This window comes from Salmo salar, chromosome 07 (genome assembly GCF_965601325.2).
Source record: "Salmo salar chromosome 07, fSalSal1, whole genome shotgun sequence".
Lineage (NCBI taxonomy): Eukaryota > Metazoa > Chordata > Actinopteri > Salmoniformes > Salmonidae > Salmo > Salmo salar.
In genome coordinates this window covers 31,478,450-31,498,555 of record NC_138297.1, presented here as the reverse complement: position 1 = coordinate 31,498,555, position 20,106 = coordinate 31,478,450, and the positions used below count along the sequence as shown (strand labels likewise).

Genomic DNA, 20,106 nt, shown 5'->3' with positions numbered 1-20,106 from the left:
CATGTGCTGTGAAATGCTTACTTACAAGCCCTTAACCAACAAAGCAGTTTTAAGAAAAATAAGTGTTAAAGTATTTACTAAATAAACTGAAGTAAAAACTTTAAATGTGCTGGGCTGTACGCACTACCCTCTGTTGTGCCTTGCAGTCGGAGGCCAACCAGTTGCCATACCAAGCAGTGATGCAACAAGTCAGGATGCTCTCGATGGTGCAGCTTTAGAACCTTTTGAAAATCTGAGGAAGCATGCGAAATCGTTTTAGTTTCCTGAGGGGGAATAGGCTTTGTTGTGCCCTCTTCACGACTGTCTTGGTGTGTTTGGACCGTTCTAGTTTGCTGGTGATGTGGACACCAAGGAACTTGAAGCTCTCAACCTACTCCACTATAGCCCCATTGATAAAAATGGGGGCGTGCTTGGCCCTCCTTTTCCTGTAGTCCACAATCATCTCCTTTGTCTTGATTATGTTGAGGGATAGGTTGTTATCCTGGCACCACACTGCCAGGTCTCTGACCTCCCTATAGACGGTCTCATCGTTGTCGGTGAGCAGGCCTACCACTGTTGTCATCGGCAAACTTAATGATGACGGAGTTGTGCTTGGTCATGCAGTCATGGGTGAACAGAGAGTATAGGAGGGGACACCCCTGAGGGGCCCCCGTGTTGAGGATCAGCGTGGCAGATGCATTGTTACCTACCCTTACCACCTGGGGGTGGCCCGTCAGGAAGGCCAGGATCCAGTTGCAGAGGGAGGTGTTTAGTCCCAGGGTCCTTAGCTTAGTGATGAGCTTTGAGAGCACTATGGTGTTGAACTGTAGTCAATAGCATTCTCACGTAGGTGTTCTTTTTTTCCAGGTGTGAAAGGGCAGTGTGGAGTGCAATAGAGATCACATCATATGTGGATCTGTTGGAGCGGTAAGCAAATTGGAGTGGGTCTAGGGTTTCTGGGATAATGGTGTTGATGTGAGCCATGACCAGCCTTTCAAAGCACTTCATGGCTACAGATGTAGTCATTACCTTGGTGTTCTTGGGCACAGGGACTATGGTGGTCTGCTTGAAACATGTTGGTATTACAGACTCAGTAAGGGACAGGTTGAAAATGTCAGTGAAGACACTTGCCAGTTGGTCAGCGCATGCTCGGAGTACACGTCTTGGTAATCCGTCTGGCCCTGCGGCCTTGTGAATGTTGACCTGTTTAAAGATCTTACTTACATTGGCTACGGAGAGAGTGATCACACAGTTGTCCAGAACAGCTGGTGCTCTCATGCATGCTTAAGTGTTGCTTGCCTCGAAGTGCGCATTGAAGTCATTTATCTCGTCTGGTAGGCTCGTGTCACTGGGAAGCTCGTGGCTGTGCTTCCCTTTGTAGTCCGTAATAGTTTGCAAGCCCTGCCACATCCAACAAGCATCGGAGCCAGTGTAGTAGGATTCAATATTGGTCCTGTATTGACGCTTTGCCTGTTTGATGGTTCGTCGGAGGGCATAGCGGAATTTCTTATAAGCATCCGGGTTAGAGTCCCGCTCCTTGAAAGCGGCAGCTCTACCCTTTATCTCAGTGCAGATGTTGCCTGTAATCCATGGCTTCTGGTTGGGGTATGTACATACGGTCACTGTGGGGACGACGTTATCGATGCACTTATTGGGGAAGCCAGTGACTGATGTGGTGTACTCCTCAATGCCATCGGAAGAATCCCGGAACATATTCCAGTCCTGACCACTTCCGTATTGAGTGAGTCACTGGTACTTCCTGCTTTAGTTTTTGCTTTTAACCTCTACGGGATCGGTGCCCCCCCCCCCCCCCCCACGGGACGGTTGAGCTAACGTGCCCCAATGTGATTAGACTGAGGTTGTAAGTAACAAGAACATTTCCCAGGTCATAGATATATCTGATTTGGGCAGAAAGCTTAAATTCTTGTTAATCTAACTGCACTGTCCAATTTACAGTAGCTATTACAGTGAAAGAATACCATGCTATTGTTTGAGAGTGCACAATTATGAACTTGAAAATGTATTAATAAACCAATTAGGCACATTTGGGCGGACTTGATACAACATTTAGAACAGAAATGCAATGGTTCACGGCCTTCTAGTGGCCAAAATCTAAATTTGCGCTTAAGCTGGAATAATACATTGTGGCCTTTCTCTTGCATTTCAAAGATGATTTTAAATTAGTTTTTTGTAGATTTTTTTTTATTAAAAAATATATATTTTACCAGATCTAATGTGTTATATTCTCCTACATTAATTTCACTTTTCCAATAACTTCAAAGTGTTTCCTTTCAAATGGTATCAAGAATATGCATATCCTTGCTTCAGGCAGTTAGATTTGGGTATGTCATTTTAGGCGAAAATTTGAAAAAAAGGGTCCGATCCTTAAGAGGTTTTAAGCAGGAATTAGGAGGATAGAGTTATGGTCAGATTTGCCAAATGGAGGGCGAGGGAGAGCTTTGTGCACGTCTCTGTGTTTGGGGTAAAGGTGGTCTAGAGTTTTTTTTTTTTTTTACTCTGGTTGTACATGTAACATGCTGGTAGAAATTAGGTAAAACTGATTTAAGTTTCCCTGCTTTAAAGTCCCACTAGGAGCGCCGCCTCTGGTTGAGCATTTTCTTGTTTGCTTATGGCCTTATACAGCTCGTTGAGTGCGGTCTTAGCGCCAGCATCGGTTTGTGGTGGTAAATTGACAGCCATTAGTGATGTGATTTGATTTCAAGGTAAAACATTTTTTTTACAAAAACTGTCCCATTTTAAGGTCAACCCTGTAATGTGAACTGAACGCTAATTTTATTATGGTGAAACTATTCATTTCTAAATATTATTTTCAAAAGAAACGTTGAACAACAATCACATTGTAAATGCAGATAAGCTGGTTCTACTCTTTCTGGCAAACTTCTGGTGTTTTATGGTAGAAAACTATGCTTGCCCCTCCATGTTGCACACAATAAGCTTCCATTTCTCCTCTCACATGGGGATTTTTGGATGAATTAAGATGAAATCGTCAACCCTTTTACTTTATTTAGCACTTTAATATAGCCATTTTTTATTTAACCTCTTGAGATAGGAAAATTCTCTGCTCTATATAACCGAATGTTAAATTATGTGAAATAAACTTACATTACCGAAATGGGACTGATTTCCTGGAACGACCCAGTGACCTTTCAAGTGATCAATATGTTTAATATCCCCCCAGTGCTACATCAGGCTATATGTTGTAGTAACATCCTTATGATCTAGGCTATTAATTTTCCAGGCTTACTATAAAATCCCTACACCCTTTTACATTTTCCTGTCTAGGCGTCTGTTGCTGATGAGGCTGGTTGATGCCATTTGCCCTCAGTCAGTCGTTAATTACAATAGGCAACATGTAGTAGGCCTCTTGTGACCTACATTTGCAGGAACACTAACAATGTAATAACCATATATTGGAAGCAGGCCTCAAATTTATCCTCAATCTAAGTGTTGCTGAGGCTGGTTAGTAAGGATGTGAGCATTTTGGGTGATCTTAATGGTTCGCCTGGGCAAGGTGTGTGCTGTCCTGCACCAGGGTTGAGCTCACTGACTGCTTCATCAAGTCTGCAAAATAAGCACACCGGCTCTATTTCATTACAGAATGAGACTCGGAAGCTAGCGAACATCCGTATTCTCTCCCGTGCTGTGAGCTAGCTAGCGGAAAGAGTCCGTCTCATCGGTATAAAACAACGTCAATTCTTAAACACGTTGCCGCGACACAGATTTGTCGACATTCAGAAAGGAAGCATATTTGATCCGTCATCTAACGGGAAGGAAACGGGATTGAGTGAAGACTAAAATGGAAAAGCAGTCGGTTGGAGGAGGAGATAACCCTGCGCTGCCGGGAGTACCGAATCGAAACAACAAGCCACGAACGCTGGCCAACTCTGGATCGACACAGGCTAGCGTGGAGACGTTGGACAGGTGAATATATAGCTTTTCCGGTCTCGCTACAAAACTGTTACAGTGTTACTAGTTACACTGTTGTGATGATTTTGCACTGGGCAGTATAAATATAAAAGCGAATTTCCCTTTCGTAGGCTGCAGTTGTTTGACATTGCTTGTCATGTGTTGTTACTAAACGTTTAGAATGTTACTACAGCGTTAGTTATGTTTGTGTATTGGCTCTTGGGCGGTGTCGTGTATAGGCCTATAGTTGTAGAAAGGTGACTTGCTCTTTCGTAGGCAATAGCCTGCCTGCATGCATTTAGGTACTTGTTTGACATATGTTGTTAGTGTTATTTTCAACGAGTTTAACGTTTGATCTTCAAAGCGTTTCATTGTGCTGTAACATGCAGTAAATTCACAGTACGCTACTGTGTCTCTTATGTATTTCGTCATTCGACAACGAGAGCGCCAGATGGGCGTAGGGATTTGTGCCAGTAATGGGTCGGGAACTGAATCGCATCGGTGAAAGAGCCGTTCATTTGGCTCCCTGATTTTGCACACTGCTTTTTGAGCGCAAAAGATTTTGTACAGATACGTTACAAAAGAATGAGGATGAATCCTCACTGCATAAACAATAAATAGTGGGGAGAGCAAGTCAATCTGGTCCACGCTCTTTTTTGCAGTGCGTTAAGAAAAACGTAATATTCCATATTTGGACAGTTAAAAATGTATTTGAATGCGCATTTCACGAGCTGACATAATGGCAGACTTTTGGGCGTCACATTGGAGATTAGTAAAAAAAAAAAAAAATTGTTCTAGGTCGTTTTTTTAAGCATTTTGAATAAAGAGCCGTTTGGGAGCCAAATGAGCCGGCTCACCGAAAAGACTCGGAATGCCCATCACTAATCTGTGCCAAGTGAACACGCCCCTGTTATAAAGCAGGGCTTTGCCCAGCAGGAATCAGCCTAACCGCGACCTATTTTTGCCCAGATGTTGCAAACAGGCTTTTTTAATGTGATGTAGCCTACTACTGTGCGTGACTGACTGCCTACCTCTGGTATCTCTTAAACATTGCTCTCTTTCTCCCTCCCTTGAAACCACTATTGAGCCCTCTGTCCCCCTCTGTCTCTTTGTTTTTGTGTCCCCTTGTCCCTCTCTCCTTTGAACTCTCTCTGCCTATTCCCCTCTCCCTCATGTCTCTCATTCTCTTTCTGTATATCCCCCATATTCCTTTGTCTATCTGTCTGTCTGTCTCTCTCTCTCTCTCTCTCTCTCTCTCTCTGTCTTTCTGTATATCCCCTATATACCTTCGTGTGTCTGTTTCTCTCACCCCCCTCTCCCTTCATCCCTCGCCCAGTCCTACAGGTTCTCATGTGGAGTGGTGTAAGCAGCTGATAGCAGCTACCATCTCCAGCCAGATATCATCCATAACCCCAGACACTGCATCCAGAGACTTCAAGGTGGGGGAAACACGCGTGGTTGATCACACACGGTCGCACGCACAAGCACTGATACACACACACACACACACTTGCTGTTTGTAATAGCAGGCTTATGACAACACACACGAATGCACACACAGTAACAGGTTCAGACACACACGTCATAACCTGTGTTTTCTGACTGACAGGTTGGGAGAAGGACAGATCTCCCAAGGGTAAGGCTAACCATAGCAGCAGCAGTGTTGCTTGTGTGTGTGCTTACACGCTCTATGTACCCTGTGTAGAGTGATTTGGGTAGTGTTCCTATGCTGAGTCTTTTCTATAGCAATTGACTCAGTCATGCAATGTCATTCTTTTTGCAAAGGCCACAGTCAACCTTTTGTCTGTCTCTCTCTCTGCACCGTTCAGAAAGCATTATTTTAATCTGTTTCTGAATTGAGGTTCTAGCTTTTGTATTCAGCGTGTCAATTCTTCTCTCGCCGTCTGTTGCTGCTTTGGCTTCCGGTGATACACCACTGTTCAGGGGTCTTCCAGGCCTATCCTTTAGCTCTGTGTGTTTTGTGTATGTGAGTGTTATCCCGGAGAGTGTGGTTGTGTGTGTAGTAACTCGGTGTGTGCGGTTGTCTGTAACCCACAGGTGTCCAAGAGGCCTGTTCTCAGGGTAAGATTTGAAGACTGGTGGCGTCCACCCAACAGCCTTTTTAACATTTGTTGAGTTATCTTAGTACTTGACAACCTGTCAAGGAGTGTGTAAAATACAGCACAGTGTGTTTCTTTGTGATTACCTATATATTGTTTATTTGTGATGTTCTACTGCTATTTTTATGGTGGTCAGCTAGTTGTCTGTGTAGTAGTTTCGCGTAGGAGCTGTCATGCTGTTTGTACCTGTAGCTATTACTTTCAAGGATAAAGATACTGCGGGGTCAACAGCCTTCAAGGTCAAGGCCAGCGTTTCCTAAACCAGAGGTCGCGACCCCGTGTGGGCTCGTCTGATTTGTCGCGAGAGAAAGTCCGAAATATTTTTTTTTTCATTGTGCTTCATTCATGGAACCCTGGTTTCGTCAGTAGTTGTAATAAACAGAGCAGTTTCTGTTTACTTCCTACAAATGTGGCTCTCTCTTTTCTAAGTCAAACTGGGGGGAAAAAATAATAGAATCAATAACCAGGTTTCCATCCAACCTTATTATTACAGTAAGGTAAATGCCGGATAAAAAAATGTCACGACAGGCCTGATGGAAACAGCAAATTTGTCGCTTAACTTTCCAAATGTCAACAAAATCTTTTTGTGTCGGTAAAATGTGTTATGTGTGGAATCGCCTTTATGCGCATATATTGATATAATAACCGTCGTATCGAAGTGAACTTGGAGTCACAAGATAATGTGTTGTGGTCCTCCCACTACGACTTGTGAAAGCGTGCAGTTTATTAGGCTGCAGATGAAATAAGTTTCTTCACAGGGTGGTGAAAGTGCACAGTGATGAGCTTGATGCTCCTTTCCAATAACTATTTGCCGTTTGACAAATAAAAAGAATCTCGCTTTTCTGTCCATAATAATCTCATCGTGAAGTAGGCTATACCCGCACTGTATCTGTGAGCTGTTGGCTAGAGCACACGTGCCAATACCAGAGAGGACACACTCGCTATATAACGCAACAATTTGTGTGACAAAACCATCAGTGGAATTTAGTGGGCTCCCGAGTGGCGCAGCAGTCTAAAGCACTGCATCTCAATGCTAGAGGCGTCACTACAGACCCTGGTTTGATTCCAGGCTGTATCACAACCGGATGTGATTGGGAGTCCCATAGGGCGGCGCACAATTGGCCCAGCGTCCTCCGGGTTAGGGTTTGGCCGGGGTAGGCCGTCATTGTAAATAAGAATTTGTTCTTAACTGACTTGCCTAGTTAAACAAGTCAATTTGGTGTAAGCACCTCTCTGGTGGGAAAATGTACATATTGTTTTATGCAGATTTTAGAATTTTCTCATTAAAATCTGTTGCCAATTGGATGGAAACCAGGCTAATGATGATGTTCTTTTATACACAGAAGATCCTACAAACTCATTAACTGATGATCTTCTCAACTTCTCTATACCATTTTTGATGCATTTGTCATTTCAAACCATACTTCCTACATATTGAAATGCTGTCAAAAGTACTGTCAGACTGATTTGCAATATACTAAACATTAGCCGTTGATTACATCACTTTTTTTCCCATAGTGAGGTCGCGGCTTTGCTCCCTTCACTTCCTGTTAGAACTCTACTGATTCTAATTTCTCCACAGTGCTTCACCCACTTAATGCTCATGTCCGGTCTCTGTGACCTTCTAAGCCTCAAAGACCCTTTTATCAACCACTCTGCCATTTCTGCATTCTCTCTTTCTCGCTCGTTCTCTCTCTCATTTTCTCTCTTGTTCTCTCACGATAACGTGCAACTGTAAGAGAATTAACTCTTCCCTTCGCTCTCTCTTTCTCTCTGCTTCCACGCTTGCCTTGCCTCCCATCTTGGTCCAGGACTTTACGGAAAGGGGACATTGTTACCAAGGCGATAGTGACTCTGAGCTTCCCCCCCACGCTTTGGCAAGTTTCGCTCTCTGTCCAGCACTCCCTCCATCCCTCTCTCCTGCCCCCTTCGGCCTCCTCTGTTCCTTATCTGCCCCTTTCCCCTTGTCTATTCCTCTGTCGCTTCCGCTCTCTTTCTTTTCCCTCCTCTCTCTCTCCATTCCTTCTCTTCCACCTACAACCTTAGTTTCATTCTCCTTCTGCCTCCCCCTCTCTTTGACTGTGTAGCTGTTGCTCGGACAGTGAGAAATGGTTCTGCTTAGAACCAGATGTTCTGTTTAGAGTTCTAGATCTCTGAGATGGTTCTATGGTTCTATGTTCTAGGCTCTCAGAGACGGAACCCAGCAGGTCCCGATGGACGAGGTTCCACTGGTTCCGGGAGAGACCATCAAGGCTGTGGGTGGGCATCCATTCTTTGTCTCTGTCTTCTGTCTCTCTCTCGCGCTCACCTTCTCTCTCTCGAATCCAGCCACTACTTTTCTGTGTGCCTCTCCCTCTCTCTCCCTCTAGATCTCTTTTTCTCCATTTGGACTTATTTTCCCATTTTCTATACCTTTCTGTTTTCCTCTCGCTTGTCTTCAGCCTATTATGACAGGAGCTCTAGTTGTTGACATGTTTCTGTTTGTTTGTTTTTGTTGTTGTTTGTCCCCTCAGCCAAGGATGTGATGTACATCTGTCCCTTCACTGGCTTGGTGACAGGAACCCTCACCAGCACCGACTATAAACTATACTTTATCAGCCTAGAGAGGGTAAGAGCACCCACATACACACTCAAGTTTGACTCAAGGCTGACCCTTGTTCACCCAATTCTTTATTTAAAACTTTTATATGTAAACTTCCTGTTCCCGTCTCATTTCCCGTCCCTTTCTCATCCCACAATTTTCCCAGGATACTCCGTTCATCCTGGATGTGAACCTGGGAGCGATCAGTCGTCTCGAGACCATCAGTGTCCAGAGTCACGGAGAGAACACACAGGGCATGGAGATAGTCTGTAAGGTGAGAAAGCACACCCTACTACTGTTATAAAGCCTGTTTATTAAGCCTGCACAAGGCTGTTATAAGTAGTCATAACAACCGCCATCAGTGGCCAGAGTCGTGGAGGGAACACATAGGACATGGGGATAGTCTGTAAGGTAAGAGGGAATACAACCCAGGAGTTACACACACGTAGTATTCTCTGTTAAAATGCATGTGCTTTCCCACAGGTTTCCGAATTAAGGATTGTTGGAATATCTGATTTAATTTGTGTTCATAGATTTTTACTTATAAAAACTCTCTCTTCTTTCTCTCTCTCTCTCTCTCTCTCTCTCTCTCTCTCTCTCTCTCTCTCTCTCTCTCTCTCTCTCTCTCTCTCTCTCTCTCTCTCTCTCTCTCTCTCTCTCTCTCTCTCTCTCTCTCTCTCTCTCTCTCTCTCTCTCTCTCTCTCTCTCTCTCTCTTCCCCCCCCCCCCCCCATCAGGACATGCGTAGTCCCAGGTTTGCCTATAAGAAGGAGGACGCCAGCCAACCAGAGATAGTGGAGGTTCTAACAAAACACACCTTCCCCCTATCAAATGGCCTGGTAAGAACTGTCAATCAACCAATACAGGGCGGGAGTTAAGGATCCTAGCATTCTGATAGGTGCCAGCATGTAACTCAATATGGGTTGGGTTCTTAGTTAAAATCCTTGCTTGTTCATTTGTTGAGACCTGTCACTTACTCTCCCCGTTTTATCCCTTTGCAGCCCTTGTTTGCCTTCCTGTATAAGGAGAAGTTTCTTGTGGACGGATGGAAGGTGTACGATCCCATATCTGAGTACAAGAGACAGGTAACCATGGCTGATATTAGCTAAGAGAACAGATGACATAAGAAATAATATTCCTGATTTTCCATCATTAGAAAACCAGAAATTTCTGTGTAATTGGAGAAATCCTGTGTTATTAATTAGAGAAATCCCTTGAGATTTATTTGCTTTGAGTCTTGAAGTCCTTTGAAATGTTTCATGTAAGACTAACGTACATGTAATGGATAAATGCACACGTTCTGTACATTACTTTGGAAGTAATGGACAACTAAACACACATTTACCGTAAGAAATAACATGTTTTAAATTCTATTTTCATTCTGACTTGTGAATACATAACTTCACATTTTTCCACAAAATCTGGTGCTTGTTAGTTCCAGTGGCAATTTTAGCATGTAAATCTTGGTGGGGCAAAAAAACGTGGGATGCATGCCAGCAAAGCCACAACACTAAACAATACATTAATTGAACTAGAACGGTGATAAACGGTGCCCACAAACTGTTAGGGCCTACATAAAGCTGTCCCAACAGCAGAGTCCCAACAGCAGTCCCAACACCTTATCACTGCTACACCTGGCTATCAGCATCTGGCAGCGAAACAGTTAATTCAGCCTCATTTACTTCCTTTAAAAAAAACATAGCTGATATGGCTGACTTGCTTAAACAAATGTGGTTTCTACTGACAATTGAGATGTACAAACTATGGCATAAGGGGACGGCAAGCGGATAAGAGGCAATCCGTAATTTCGATTAAGACATTAATGAGCGAGTTAGGATGTACGTAGTCAATATAACTATTTGTTCAGCACTTTTGAAATGTACAGCAACAGAATTCAGAACATGGGCCATTCCTAGTGTTCTTCCTGTATACCAAGTCAGAACCGTAAGATAAATAAAGGGGGCATATAAGCAGACAACGAAAGCTCTTACAATATTTGATGATTACATTTCTCTAAAACAGGTTATAGGCTACATGTGCACCACCAAGTTAGAACAGTAGGCGAAATTAAGAGGTGAAAATAGACCAAATTATTATGGTGAAGCACATGGGCTACTAACAGCTTACTACACAACATACACTTAATGTTACTTTCTTAGCTACAGTATACATATAAAATAATTTATGCAATAGCATACAAGACATTTTTGGACTCACCGTGTTGTGCTGTGTTTACTTGAACAGGAAGGTGGCGCGGCAGCCCTTTGTTGGCAAATTCTGTCATCAAACTTGTTTACAATTCCGAGTTGTATGAAAGTTCAAAACGTATTTTCCCAGTAGTAGCTCGTTTTACCCGAGTTTCCAGTTATCTTGAACTCACTAAAGTCAGATTTTGCAGTTCCGAGTTAACAGTTCTTTTGAGCGCGGCACAAATCATGCTTCATTGACCGCATGGCCAATGTTGAATGTTTATCATTTTAAACTAAGAGACCCTTAATCTTAGACTTTGGACCATATAGCTACTCCACTGAATAGCAGGCTAATGATTGTTTTGCAATGCTTGCAGTTAGCCACACTGATTCCTTCCAAACCACTCATTGTTGAATTTGCAATTTCCAACTTGTTGTGTAATGTTTATGGCCGATGAGCACCGATATGTTTTATCTAACATTTCTCTTCATATGACAAGGATTCAAAAGGATTTGCCAGTAGTGTTGATTCATGATGATGACTGCTAGCTAAGATTTGAAGGTACGATGTTGACATGATCAGTCCAATCAAAGCTACTGTAGATATGTGATTTGATGTCATTTTATCTGTGGCCAATAACTTTGAGCCTTCTTGGATGGGCACTTCTAATGTAACTATGACAGCACCCAAGGGGCTAGAATTGTTTTGCTCTACCCTTAGACTTGGCGGTGACGCTGTCCCCTTGAGTGACAGAACACTGAGCCAATCACAGCGCAATGCTCAGTGTCTTCTTGTCAGGACTTTGTTCATTACGAGGATATCATTCACATTGCATATCAAACAGTAGGCTAGAAGCTAGCTAAATAGTTTGTTGCTAGGAAACGTTGTGACAATTGAATTCAACAATATCAGTTGCTGAAAACCGCTGGTCAAACTACAAATATGTGGGAGGATTTGACAGCATAGCGCCACTTGCGTCATGACTGCAACATTGAAGGGCCGGGGAAATTCATGTTCATCCCATTACTCGCCACGTTAGGTGCAGATGTCTCTGCAAAAACAAATGAATGCTAGCTAGCTAGCTACGTTTTTCCTCGTTCGACCTGCGTTTACAATGTATCCAATATCCGTTTGTGTGGTTGTTGGTTTAGCTTTCTGTAACTTTGTAGCAAGGATGGTCTTGCGTGTGCAGTGTATCTGTCCTAGAGACATCCAACTGTCCCGTATATCTGTTTTTAATGCCCATTTCTAGAATGCCCTTCTTGCCAATCAGAAAATAGTCTTAAACAATGCTGTAGTTAAAGAACTGATAAATGAACTGTTCTTCAGTACATTAAGGAGTTATTGTATTCCTGCTCTTCCCACACCAGGGTCTTCCCAACGAGAGTTGGACCATCAGTAAGATGAACAGTAGTTATGAGGTGTGTGACACCTACCCTGCCCTGCTGGTCATCCCCACTAGCATCAAGGACGACGACCTCAAACGAGTTGTGGCCTTCAGGGCCAGACACCGCATACCGGTACGTCTGGGGATGTGTGGGGATGGTATGTGTATAAAAAAAAATAAAAAACGATATATATATATATATATATATATATATATATATATATAAACAAATGTTGTACCTGTTGGTGCTAGCTTTGTGTACATGTTTAAATGTGCTGTTATTTTGAAAGTTTCCTCCAAAGTTATCTTCAAAATTATGCCGAAACTTACCTTGTACCCCGCTAGGTGTTTACCATAAATCCACCCAGAGAGCCAGGCCACTATAGTCCTTAGCAGCCAGCTAACTCTCCTTCCTTTCTTCCTTCCTTCCTCGCTCTCTCGCTTGTTCTCTCTCTCCGTCCTCTTCTTTAGGTATTGTCATGGATCCACCCGGAGAGCCAGGCCACTATAGTCCGTAGCAGTCAGCCTTTAGTGGGACCCTCTGACCGGCGCTGTAAGGAGGACGAAAGATACCTCCAGACCATCATGGATGCTAACGCACAGTCTCACAAACTCACCATATTTGACGCCCGACAGAGCAGCGTGGCAGACAACAACAAGGTGATCTATTACAATCTAAGGCCGATGTAGTCAACTGGAGACCGTGATGCAAGCATTGGTGTTCAAGCTGAGTGTGACTTGAATCTCAGCTATGTTCTATATCACTATGTGTTTTATGGTGACCGTAAAGTGATGGTATGGTAAATGTCTGGTATGTACGGTGTTTGAGCATTTTTGGTGAATGTCCTGTAACTGTGTCTGCCTGTTTGTGAGGTTACTCTTATGTCACACCACCAGCTCTCCAAGGGCTATTGATTACATCATGTCTGTTTCCATCTCTTCCTCACCTGCTGCTTCATTCCTCTCTTATCTCTCTCCTACCCTCTCCCTTTTTCAATCGTCTTTTTTTTCCCTCTTCTCGCTCTTCTTTACTCCCTTAACATTTTCTCTTCTGTTTCTCTTTTTGCCCCTCCTCCTTTTTTCACTCTGCTAAATTCCCTTTCCATCCCTCTCTCCCTCTAGGCTAAGGATGGTGGTTATGAGAGTGAGAGTTTCTATCCCAACGTAGAACTCAACTTCCTGGAGATCCCCAACATCCACGTGATGAGGGAGTCATTGAGGAAACTGAAGGAAGTGGTCTACCCTAGTACAGATGACGCTCGCTGGCACTCTGCAGTCGACCAGACACACTGGCTAGAGTACATGCGGGTGAGGACTCTTTCTCTCTCTCTCTCTCTTTTGCTCACACGCGCATACACACACACACTGGCTCAATGGAGAGAGATGGATACGCACACAACACATTCACAAGTCCTTACATACCCCCCCCCCAGGTCCTCCTTGCGGGTGCAGTGCGTATAGCTGACAAGCTGGAGTCTGGTAAAACCTCTGTGGTGGTCCACTGTAGTGATGGGTGGGACCGGACAGCCCAGCTCACCTCTCTGGCCATGCTGATGCTGGACAGCCACTACCGCACCCTCAGGGGCTTCCAGGTGAGTAAGAAGGATGGGAGAGAAGGGGAGAGGGAGGGTGGGAGCAAGAGAGAGGGTAAGTGATGAAGAGGGGACAGCCACTACCGTACCCTCAGGGGCTTCCAGGTGAGTAAGAAGGATGGGAGAGAAGGGGAAAGGGGAGAGGGAGGGTGGGAGCAAGAGAGAGGGTAAGTGATGAAGAGGGGACAGCCACTACCGCACCCTCAGGGGCTTTCAGGTGAGTAGGAGGGATGGGAGAGAAGGGGGAGACGGTGGGAGGGTGGGAGGAAGAGAAAGTTTAAGGGATGGAGAGGGGACGACCACTACAGCACCCTCAGCGGTTTCCAGGTGAGAAGAAGGGTGGGAAAGGGGGAAGGAAGGGAAGAGAGAGGGAGAGCAGACTGTGGTGAGTGAGGAAGGGAAACCTTTGTCTCGGTCGTCATTTGTGTTATGAGTAAAGTATAAGAGGTGTGTCTTCTCAGGTGCTGCTGGAGAAGGAGTGGCTCAGCTTCGGACACAAGTTCGCCGCGGTGAGAGGAGTGTGTGTGGTGTCCGCGTGGTTTCTTGTGTGATTTCTTAAAGATGTGTGTGTGTGTGTGTGTGTGTGTGTTTAATAACCTGTGTGGGTGTTTCTCAGCGTGTGGGCCATGGGGATGAGAACCATGCCAACTCGGAGAGATCACCTCTCTTCATCCAATTTATCGACTGTGTCTGGCAGATGACCCGGCAGGTGGGTGTTACACACACACACATAGAGACGCACAAACGCACAGACAGACACAAACACACACATATAGACACACACAGTACGTACATGTAGACACACATCTGGTGAGATTTCCCTGCTACACACACACACACACACACACACACACACACACACACACACACACACACACACACACACACACACACACACACACACACACACACACAGGTAATTGTGTAGTTATACTCAATCTGTCTTTCTGTCTCTTTATTTGTTCCAAGTTCCCTGCAGCATTTGAGTTCAATGAGTTGTTCCTGATCACCATTCTGGACCACCTCTACAGCTGTCTCTTTGGAACGTTCCTCTACAACAGCGAACAGGAGAGAGTCGCCAATGTAAGTGTCATTTCTTCACCGGCGGGGGTGGGAGGCTGAGAGTTACAGTTCTCAACTGGTCTCTTACAGTAAAACTGTCTATGGAATGTTAATTGACTCCTGCCCATCTGTCCGTCTCTTCTTCTTCCTTCTTCCTCCACAGGAAGTCCAGACTAAGACGGTCTCTTTATGGTCCTATATCAACAGTCAACCGGAGGACTTCACCAACCCGTTCTATGTGGACTATGAGCACCACGTCCTGTACCCTCTGGCTAGTGTTAGACACCTGGAGCTGTGGACCGGGTATTACGTGCGATGGAACCCCCGTATGAGGCCGCAGGTAGGGGTGTTGGGAGTGGTAGTGTCCTTGTTGAAGGAAGGAAAAGTGTGTGGTGTCTGAAATCTGTCTTGCATAAACTTACATAAATTGCTTACTGTGTACTAATCGTACTATATACTATTTAGAAAAAGTAGATTTTAAAAATATATATATTTTAGAATAACGTAACAAAATGTGGAAAAAGCGAAGGGGTCTGAATACTTTCCAAATGCGTTGTATGTTTGTGTATATCTTACTAACTATGTATCTCTCCCCATCAGATGCCAGTGCACCAGAACCTGAAGGAGTTGTTGTTCCTGAAAGCTGAGTTACAGAGGAAGGTTGAAGAGTTACAGAGAGAAGCATCTTCATCACACGGCTCTCTTTCCTCTTCATCAGAACACACATCATCACCGTCACACAGCGGGGGCACGCCCCTACACACCACCGTCTGAACACACACACACACACACACCACCGTCTTACACACACACACATACCCCTTCCAACACGTTTGTCTTTGTATTCCTCTAGTTTTTCACATCAAGTGTTTTTATCATAGAAAACAAGTACACACTTGTAGCAAAGTTTCGTTCTTGGTTGTATTCAAATAAGAGAAAAGATATAGGGTAATGAAATTGTTGAAGTAAATATTACAGTATTGAGAGAAATGCACCATAATATTTTGTCAAACGTTGAAAGTGTAAATGTAAATAGATGTAACTAATATATTTCTACCTACCAAAAGTAGTATACTCTTTACGAATGACAACAGTTTCTAATTGAATTGAATTGAATTCATATTTCTAAACTATCAACAGCACTTCTTAACTGCCACATTCCAGTAAGCATGTATTAATAAGTATGTCATATCAACTCAATGGCAGCCTATTCCCTATAGGGCCAGGTCAAAAGTAGTGCACTATGTAGGGAATAGGGTGCCATTTGGAGTGTAGTCTGAATAAGATCTCTATCTCTCTGTACTAACTTAACATGATCCAGCCATAACGATTACTCTGTAATATAATGTGCCCCCTCTTCCTGTCCATCCGTTTAATGTGCCCTGACTGGAGGATTGCCTTTGTGCATGTTGTGTTCCTATTGACACCTTCCATTGAAAGTCTCTGTGCACTTGTTTTTTTTACTCCGCATTTTTAGATCTTTTTTTTTAATCCGATGTGCGTTTCATTTCTATGCAATGGTGATATTCATATGATCTGTATTATGTCTTGTACTCGTTATTTGTGACTTTTCTTTCATTGTGGTGATGCCAAATCCTCATTTTAGGTTACCATACCAAGATGCTCTCCTTGCCCTCTGCTGATGTTAATCAATGGTGATGTGGTCTGAGCTCATATCCCCTCTGTGGCTTTGAAGACACACAGCAGCAATACTGATATCCTATGATACCCATATCCTTTTCCTTGAGGATTAGATCAATATCATTTAAGCCTAACTAACCTTAATAATGTCTTCGACATTATGTATGGTTCCTACTGTATTATGGTGGTTATAACTGTTTCCTGTGTTATGATTATAACCACTGTTTCCTGTGTCAAGCTTATGTTCTCATTACCGTGCTGCAACTTCCTTGAACTCTTCTGTGGTAAATGTGATATGTATTTGTTAATTTTCCAATTATTATAACCTATTGTTTTCCCTCTTAGTTATTTTTTGGGTTGACATGGTCAAATAACTTAAGAATAGATTGGTAAAATATTTTCTATTTTGGCACACAGAACCTAGAGGCCATGAGTAACTTGGCATGTAAATGTATTTTTTTTTTAAATGGCATCAATTGGCCTATAGGTGGTGCTGTTATAAGCAGTCTCACTTACGCCCTCATATCCGTCGCCCCGTTTGACCTAGAGACTTGAAACATTGTATGTAGGTGAACACATTTGCTTCAAGGACCCATAAGGTCAGGATAGATTTGACTCCATCTTGAAAATGTACAAATAACACCAAAAAGTACATTGTGTCAAACTCATTCCACGGAGGGCTGAGTGTCGGCAGGTTTTCGCTCCACCCTTGTACTTGATTGATGAATTAAGGTCACTAATTAAGGGCCGGCAGGTAGTCTAGTGGTTAGAGCGTTGGGCCAGTAATCGAAAGGTTGCTGGATGGAATCCCGAGCTCACAAGGTAAAAATCTGTCGTTCTGCCGGTGAGCAAGGCGCTTAACCCACTGTTCCCTGGGCGCCGAAGACGTGGCTGTCGATGAAGGCAGCCCCAACACACCTCTGATTCAGATGGGTTGGGTTAAATGCGGAAGACACATTTCAGTTGAATACATTGTTGGACAACTGACTAGGTATCCCCCTTTCCCTTTATTAAGGAACCTGGTGGTCTTCATTGAAAGGAAAAACCAAAAATCTACAGCCACTCGGCCCTCTCTGTAATGAGTTTGACACCCCTGAGCTAAAGAGATGGCTGAGTTATTGATAAATCAGGAAATTTGATTTGACCTGTCTATATCCTTTGTAAATCCACTCCACAATGGCCTGGAATCAACTGGAAATGTTTTAGTTTGGCATTGAAATAATAAAAAAAGGAAACTATTAACAATTTACTTTTTTGACTATATAATGGTAATGCATAAAATAATCATAGATCTTCTCTGATAAACTCAATTTGGTATTTGTACTCATCACAATAGTCCCTAAAGAGTTTGAGAAATATTATTAGCACATATGGTAATATGCTAAAAATACTTAATCTTCTTGTCCTGAACTATATGACACCAAATTGGTATCATATGAGACCAAATTGAATGTAGGCCCATAGTTTGAGAAAAGCTAAGGAATTGGTCAAAACTTCACAGTGGCCTATCAACTTGAAACTTGTCGCTATTTTGGTATTCATGTCTGAATTTGGTATTAATATTTTAAACAAGGAAACTATATTCTTTTTTTCTTTATTGAATATTCTAAACATACAATATACTTGCAGTGAAGCCACTCAACAACTACATCATACCAGTCATCCAACAGATTGCCATTCAGAGCGACACACAGAAGCATCCAGGTCAATGCCCTGCTCAATGGCATGTTGACCGATCTACCACCAGGCCAAAAAACATGAACCCAAAGCCTCCAAGATCCCCCCCACAGCTCCCCAATAGCTGTCCCTCAACCATTCGAGACCCCTCCCACAGCCCCCACAGGAAGAAAAATGTACAATTAAAAATACAACTAATTCCATTCCCCACTCCCGAGAACCCCCCAATGCACCAACAACCAAGAGAATGAACTAAAGAGAAAAAAGGAAAAGACAGAAGAAAACAGCAAAAATAATGCTAAAATAATAAAACAAAATAATACATTTAAAACAAAGGACATCAAGGACAACTAAAATTATAACAGCAATGCCTACTGTATATGTTTGTGTGCATGTCTGGCACTATTACATGTATGTGTGTGTTCTTGTATGCGTTTATTTGAATGAGTGTGTGTGTGTGTGTGTGTGTGTGCGTGTACAAACACCTGCACGGCATCAGCCTCAGGCAAACCGACATTAGTTGTAAAAACACTGCCCCTCAGTGTCATTCAAATGTACTTTTTAATGGGTTTTTATTTTTTACTTTTATCTTTGACCATCATTCTATCTCCCACACAGCAACTCCACTCCCACTTGTCTCCAATTCCACATCCCACCCCTCAGCTTCCCTCAGCCCATCCCATCTATCTCTGCTGGCCACCCACTTCGGGTTTCTACGCAACACATATCTTTCAACTATGCTGTGATGTTTAACGTACAATTTCAAACTATCTAATCGAATAGAATCCACAGATTGCGAGTTAAAGATAAATACTTTTACTAAGAGTATTAGTAATTGACTGACCCGGTCTCCTAACAGTACAATTTCTAGGGTCAATTTTAGATCAATGCTATGCATTTTCATCCATTCCTGAACCTGAGACCAGAAACAGGCTACCTGAAGGCAATACCAAAATAAATGGTCTATTGATTCTGTATCCTCACAACAAAATCTGCAGAGCTTCGATGGTTTTATGCCTCAAATATTCAACATTTTGTTGGTGGCAAGATTCTTTGCATATGTAACACTAATGCTCAGAATGATCTGCATTCATATTCTCATGAACCGTACGGCAGATTCACTCAAGATGTTGTATTTACATCATTACATCAGTCTAATGGTTTTGAGAAAAAATTGTTGCCGCATTCAGATGTGGCCACACTACATATGTACATATGCTAATGAGAAAAATACTTGAAAAATCATCTTCTCATGAACCGTAAAGCCTGTCGCATGCTTCCCAGTCAAAACAGTTTGTGCAAATATTTTGCCGTTTTAGTTTTTTTTTTTCCAACTGTTCGCACACACAAAAATGTTTCTTGAGGCAAGTCGGTTTGGTAGCCGAAGTCTACGCCCATTGATGGTCAACAGTACTACTCGTAGTAGGAGTGGGAACTACGGACGGGATTCTTCAATTAAGTGTTTTTTATTCAACGAGAGACAACTAGTTTTCATGAGAAAAAAAATCACTTGATAAATACTGCACCAAACATCTTAGTTAGATGTAAAATTGCACGACTAAGACCAAAAATGTCAACATTAATTACAGAATTCTTGATTTATCTTGAATTATTTCTGACTTTTTTGAAGAAGTGTATACTGGCTATGTTGTTGCTATGGCGTCTCAAGAGGGACAAACAGTAATATTGTAGCTTCTCTCGTTTTTCAAGCAAATGTCTTTTGGGGGCCTATGGCAGTCACAGGAGTTTGCTTCGCCCACACCAGGGCTATAAGAAATGAACCGATGGACATGGGGCCATGGAATTTGTAAACCGTATGTATATGGCCTTAGAAGCTGTGTGAATATTAAGTCACTGCAACCTTTAAACATTTTTTATTTTTATTGAACCTTTATCTAAATTAAGAACAAAGTCTTATTTACAATGATGGCCTACACCTGCTAAACCTGGA

The 20,106-nt window shown here is 42.9% G+C and overlaps 1 protein-coding gene across 6 annotated transcripts; it reads left to right on the top strand.

Moving 5' to 3' along the window:
* Nucleotides 1-3,584: 3,584 nt before the first annotated feature.
* On the top strand, nt 3,585-17,723 carry LOC106608928 (phosphatidylinositol-3-phosphate phosphatase MTMR1). 6 transcript variants are annotated; one of them, XM_014207156.3, is made up of 18 exons: nt 3,585-3,921; nt 5,243-5,345; nt 5,516-5,542; nt 5,965-5,988; nt 8,210-8,285; nt 8,540-8,634; nt 8,774-8,881; nt 9,344-9,445; nt 9,608-9,691; nt 12,167-12,316; nt 12,655-12,843; nt 13,306-13,491; nt 13,617-13,775; nt 14,237-14,284; nt 14,392-14,484; nt 14,745-14,858; nt 15,001-15,177; nt 15,438-17,723. In XM_014207156.3, the coding sequence occupies exons 1-18, from the start codon at nt 3,797-3,799 to the stop codon at nt 15,609-15,611; spliced, it is 2,034 nt and encodes a 677-aa protein (XP_014062631.3). In that variant the 5' UTR covers nt 3,585-3,796; the 3' UTR covers nt 15,612-17,723. The 6 variants fall into 6 exon arrangements, with proteins under 6 accessions (XP_014062631.3, XP_014062633.3, XP_014062634.3 ...); XM_014207158.3 differs by lacking the exon at nt 5,965-5,988; XM_045721852.2 differs by lacking the exon at nt 3,585-3,921 and having other exon boundaries at nt 8,210-8,281.
* The last annotated feature ends 2,383 nt before the right edge of the window (nt 17,724-20,106 follow it).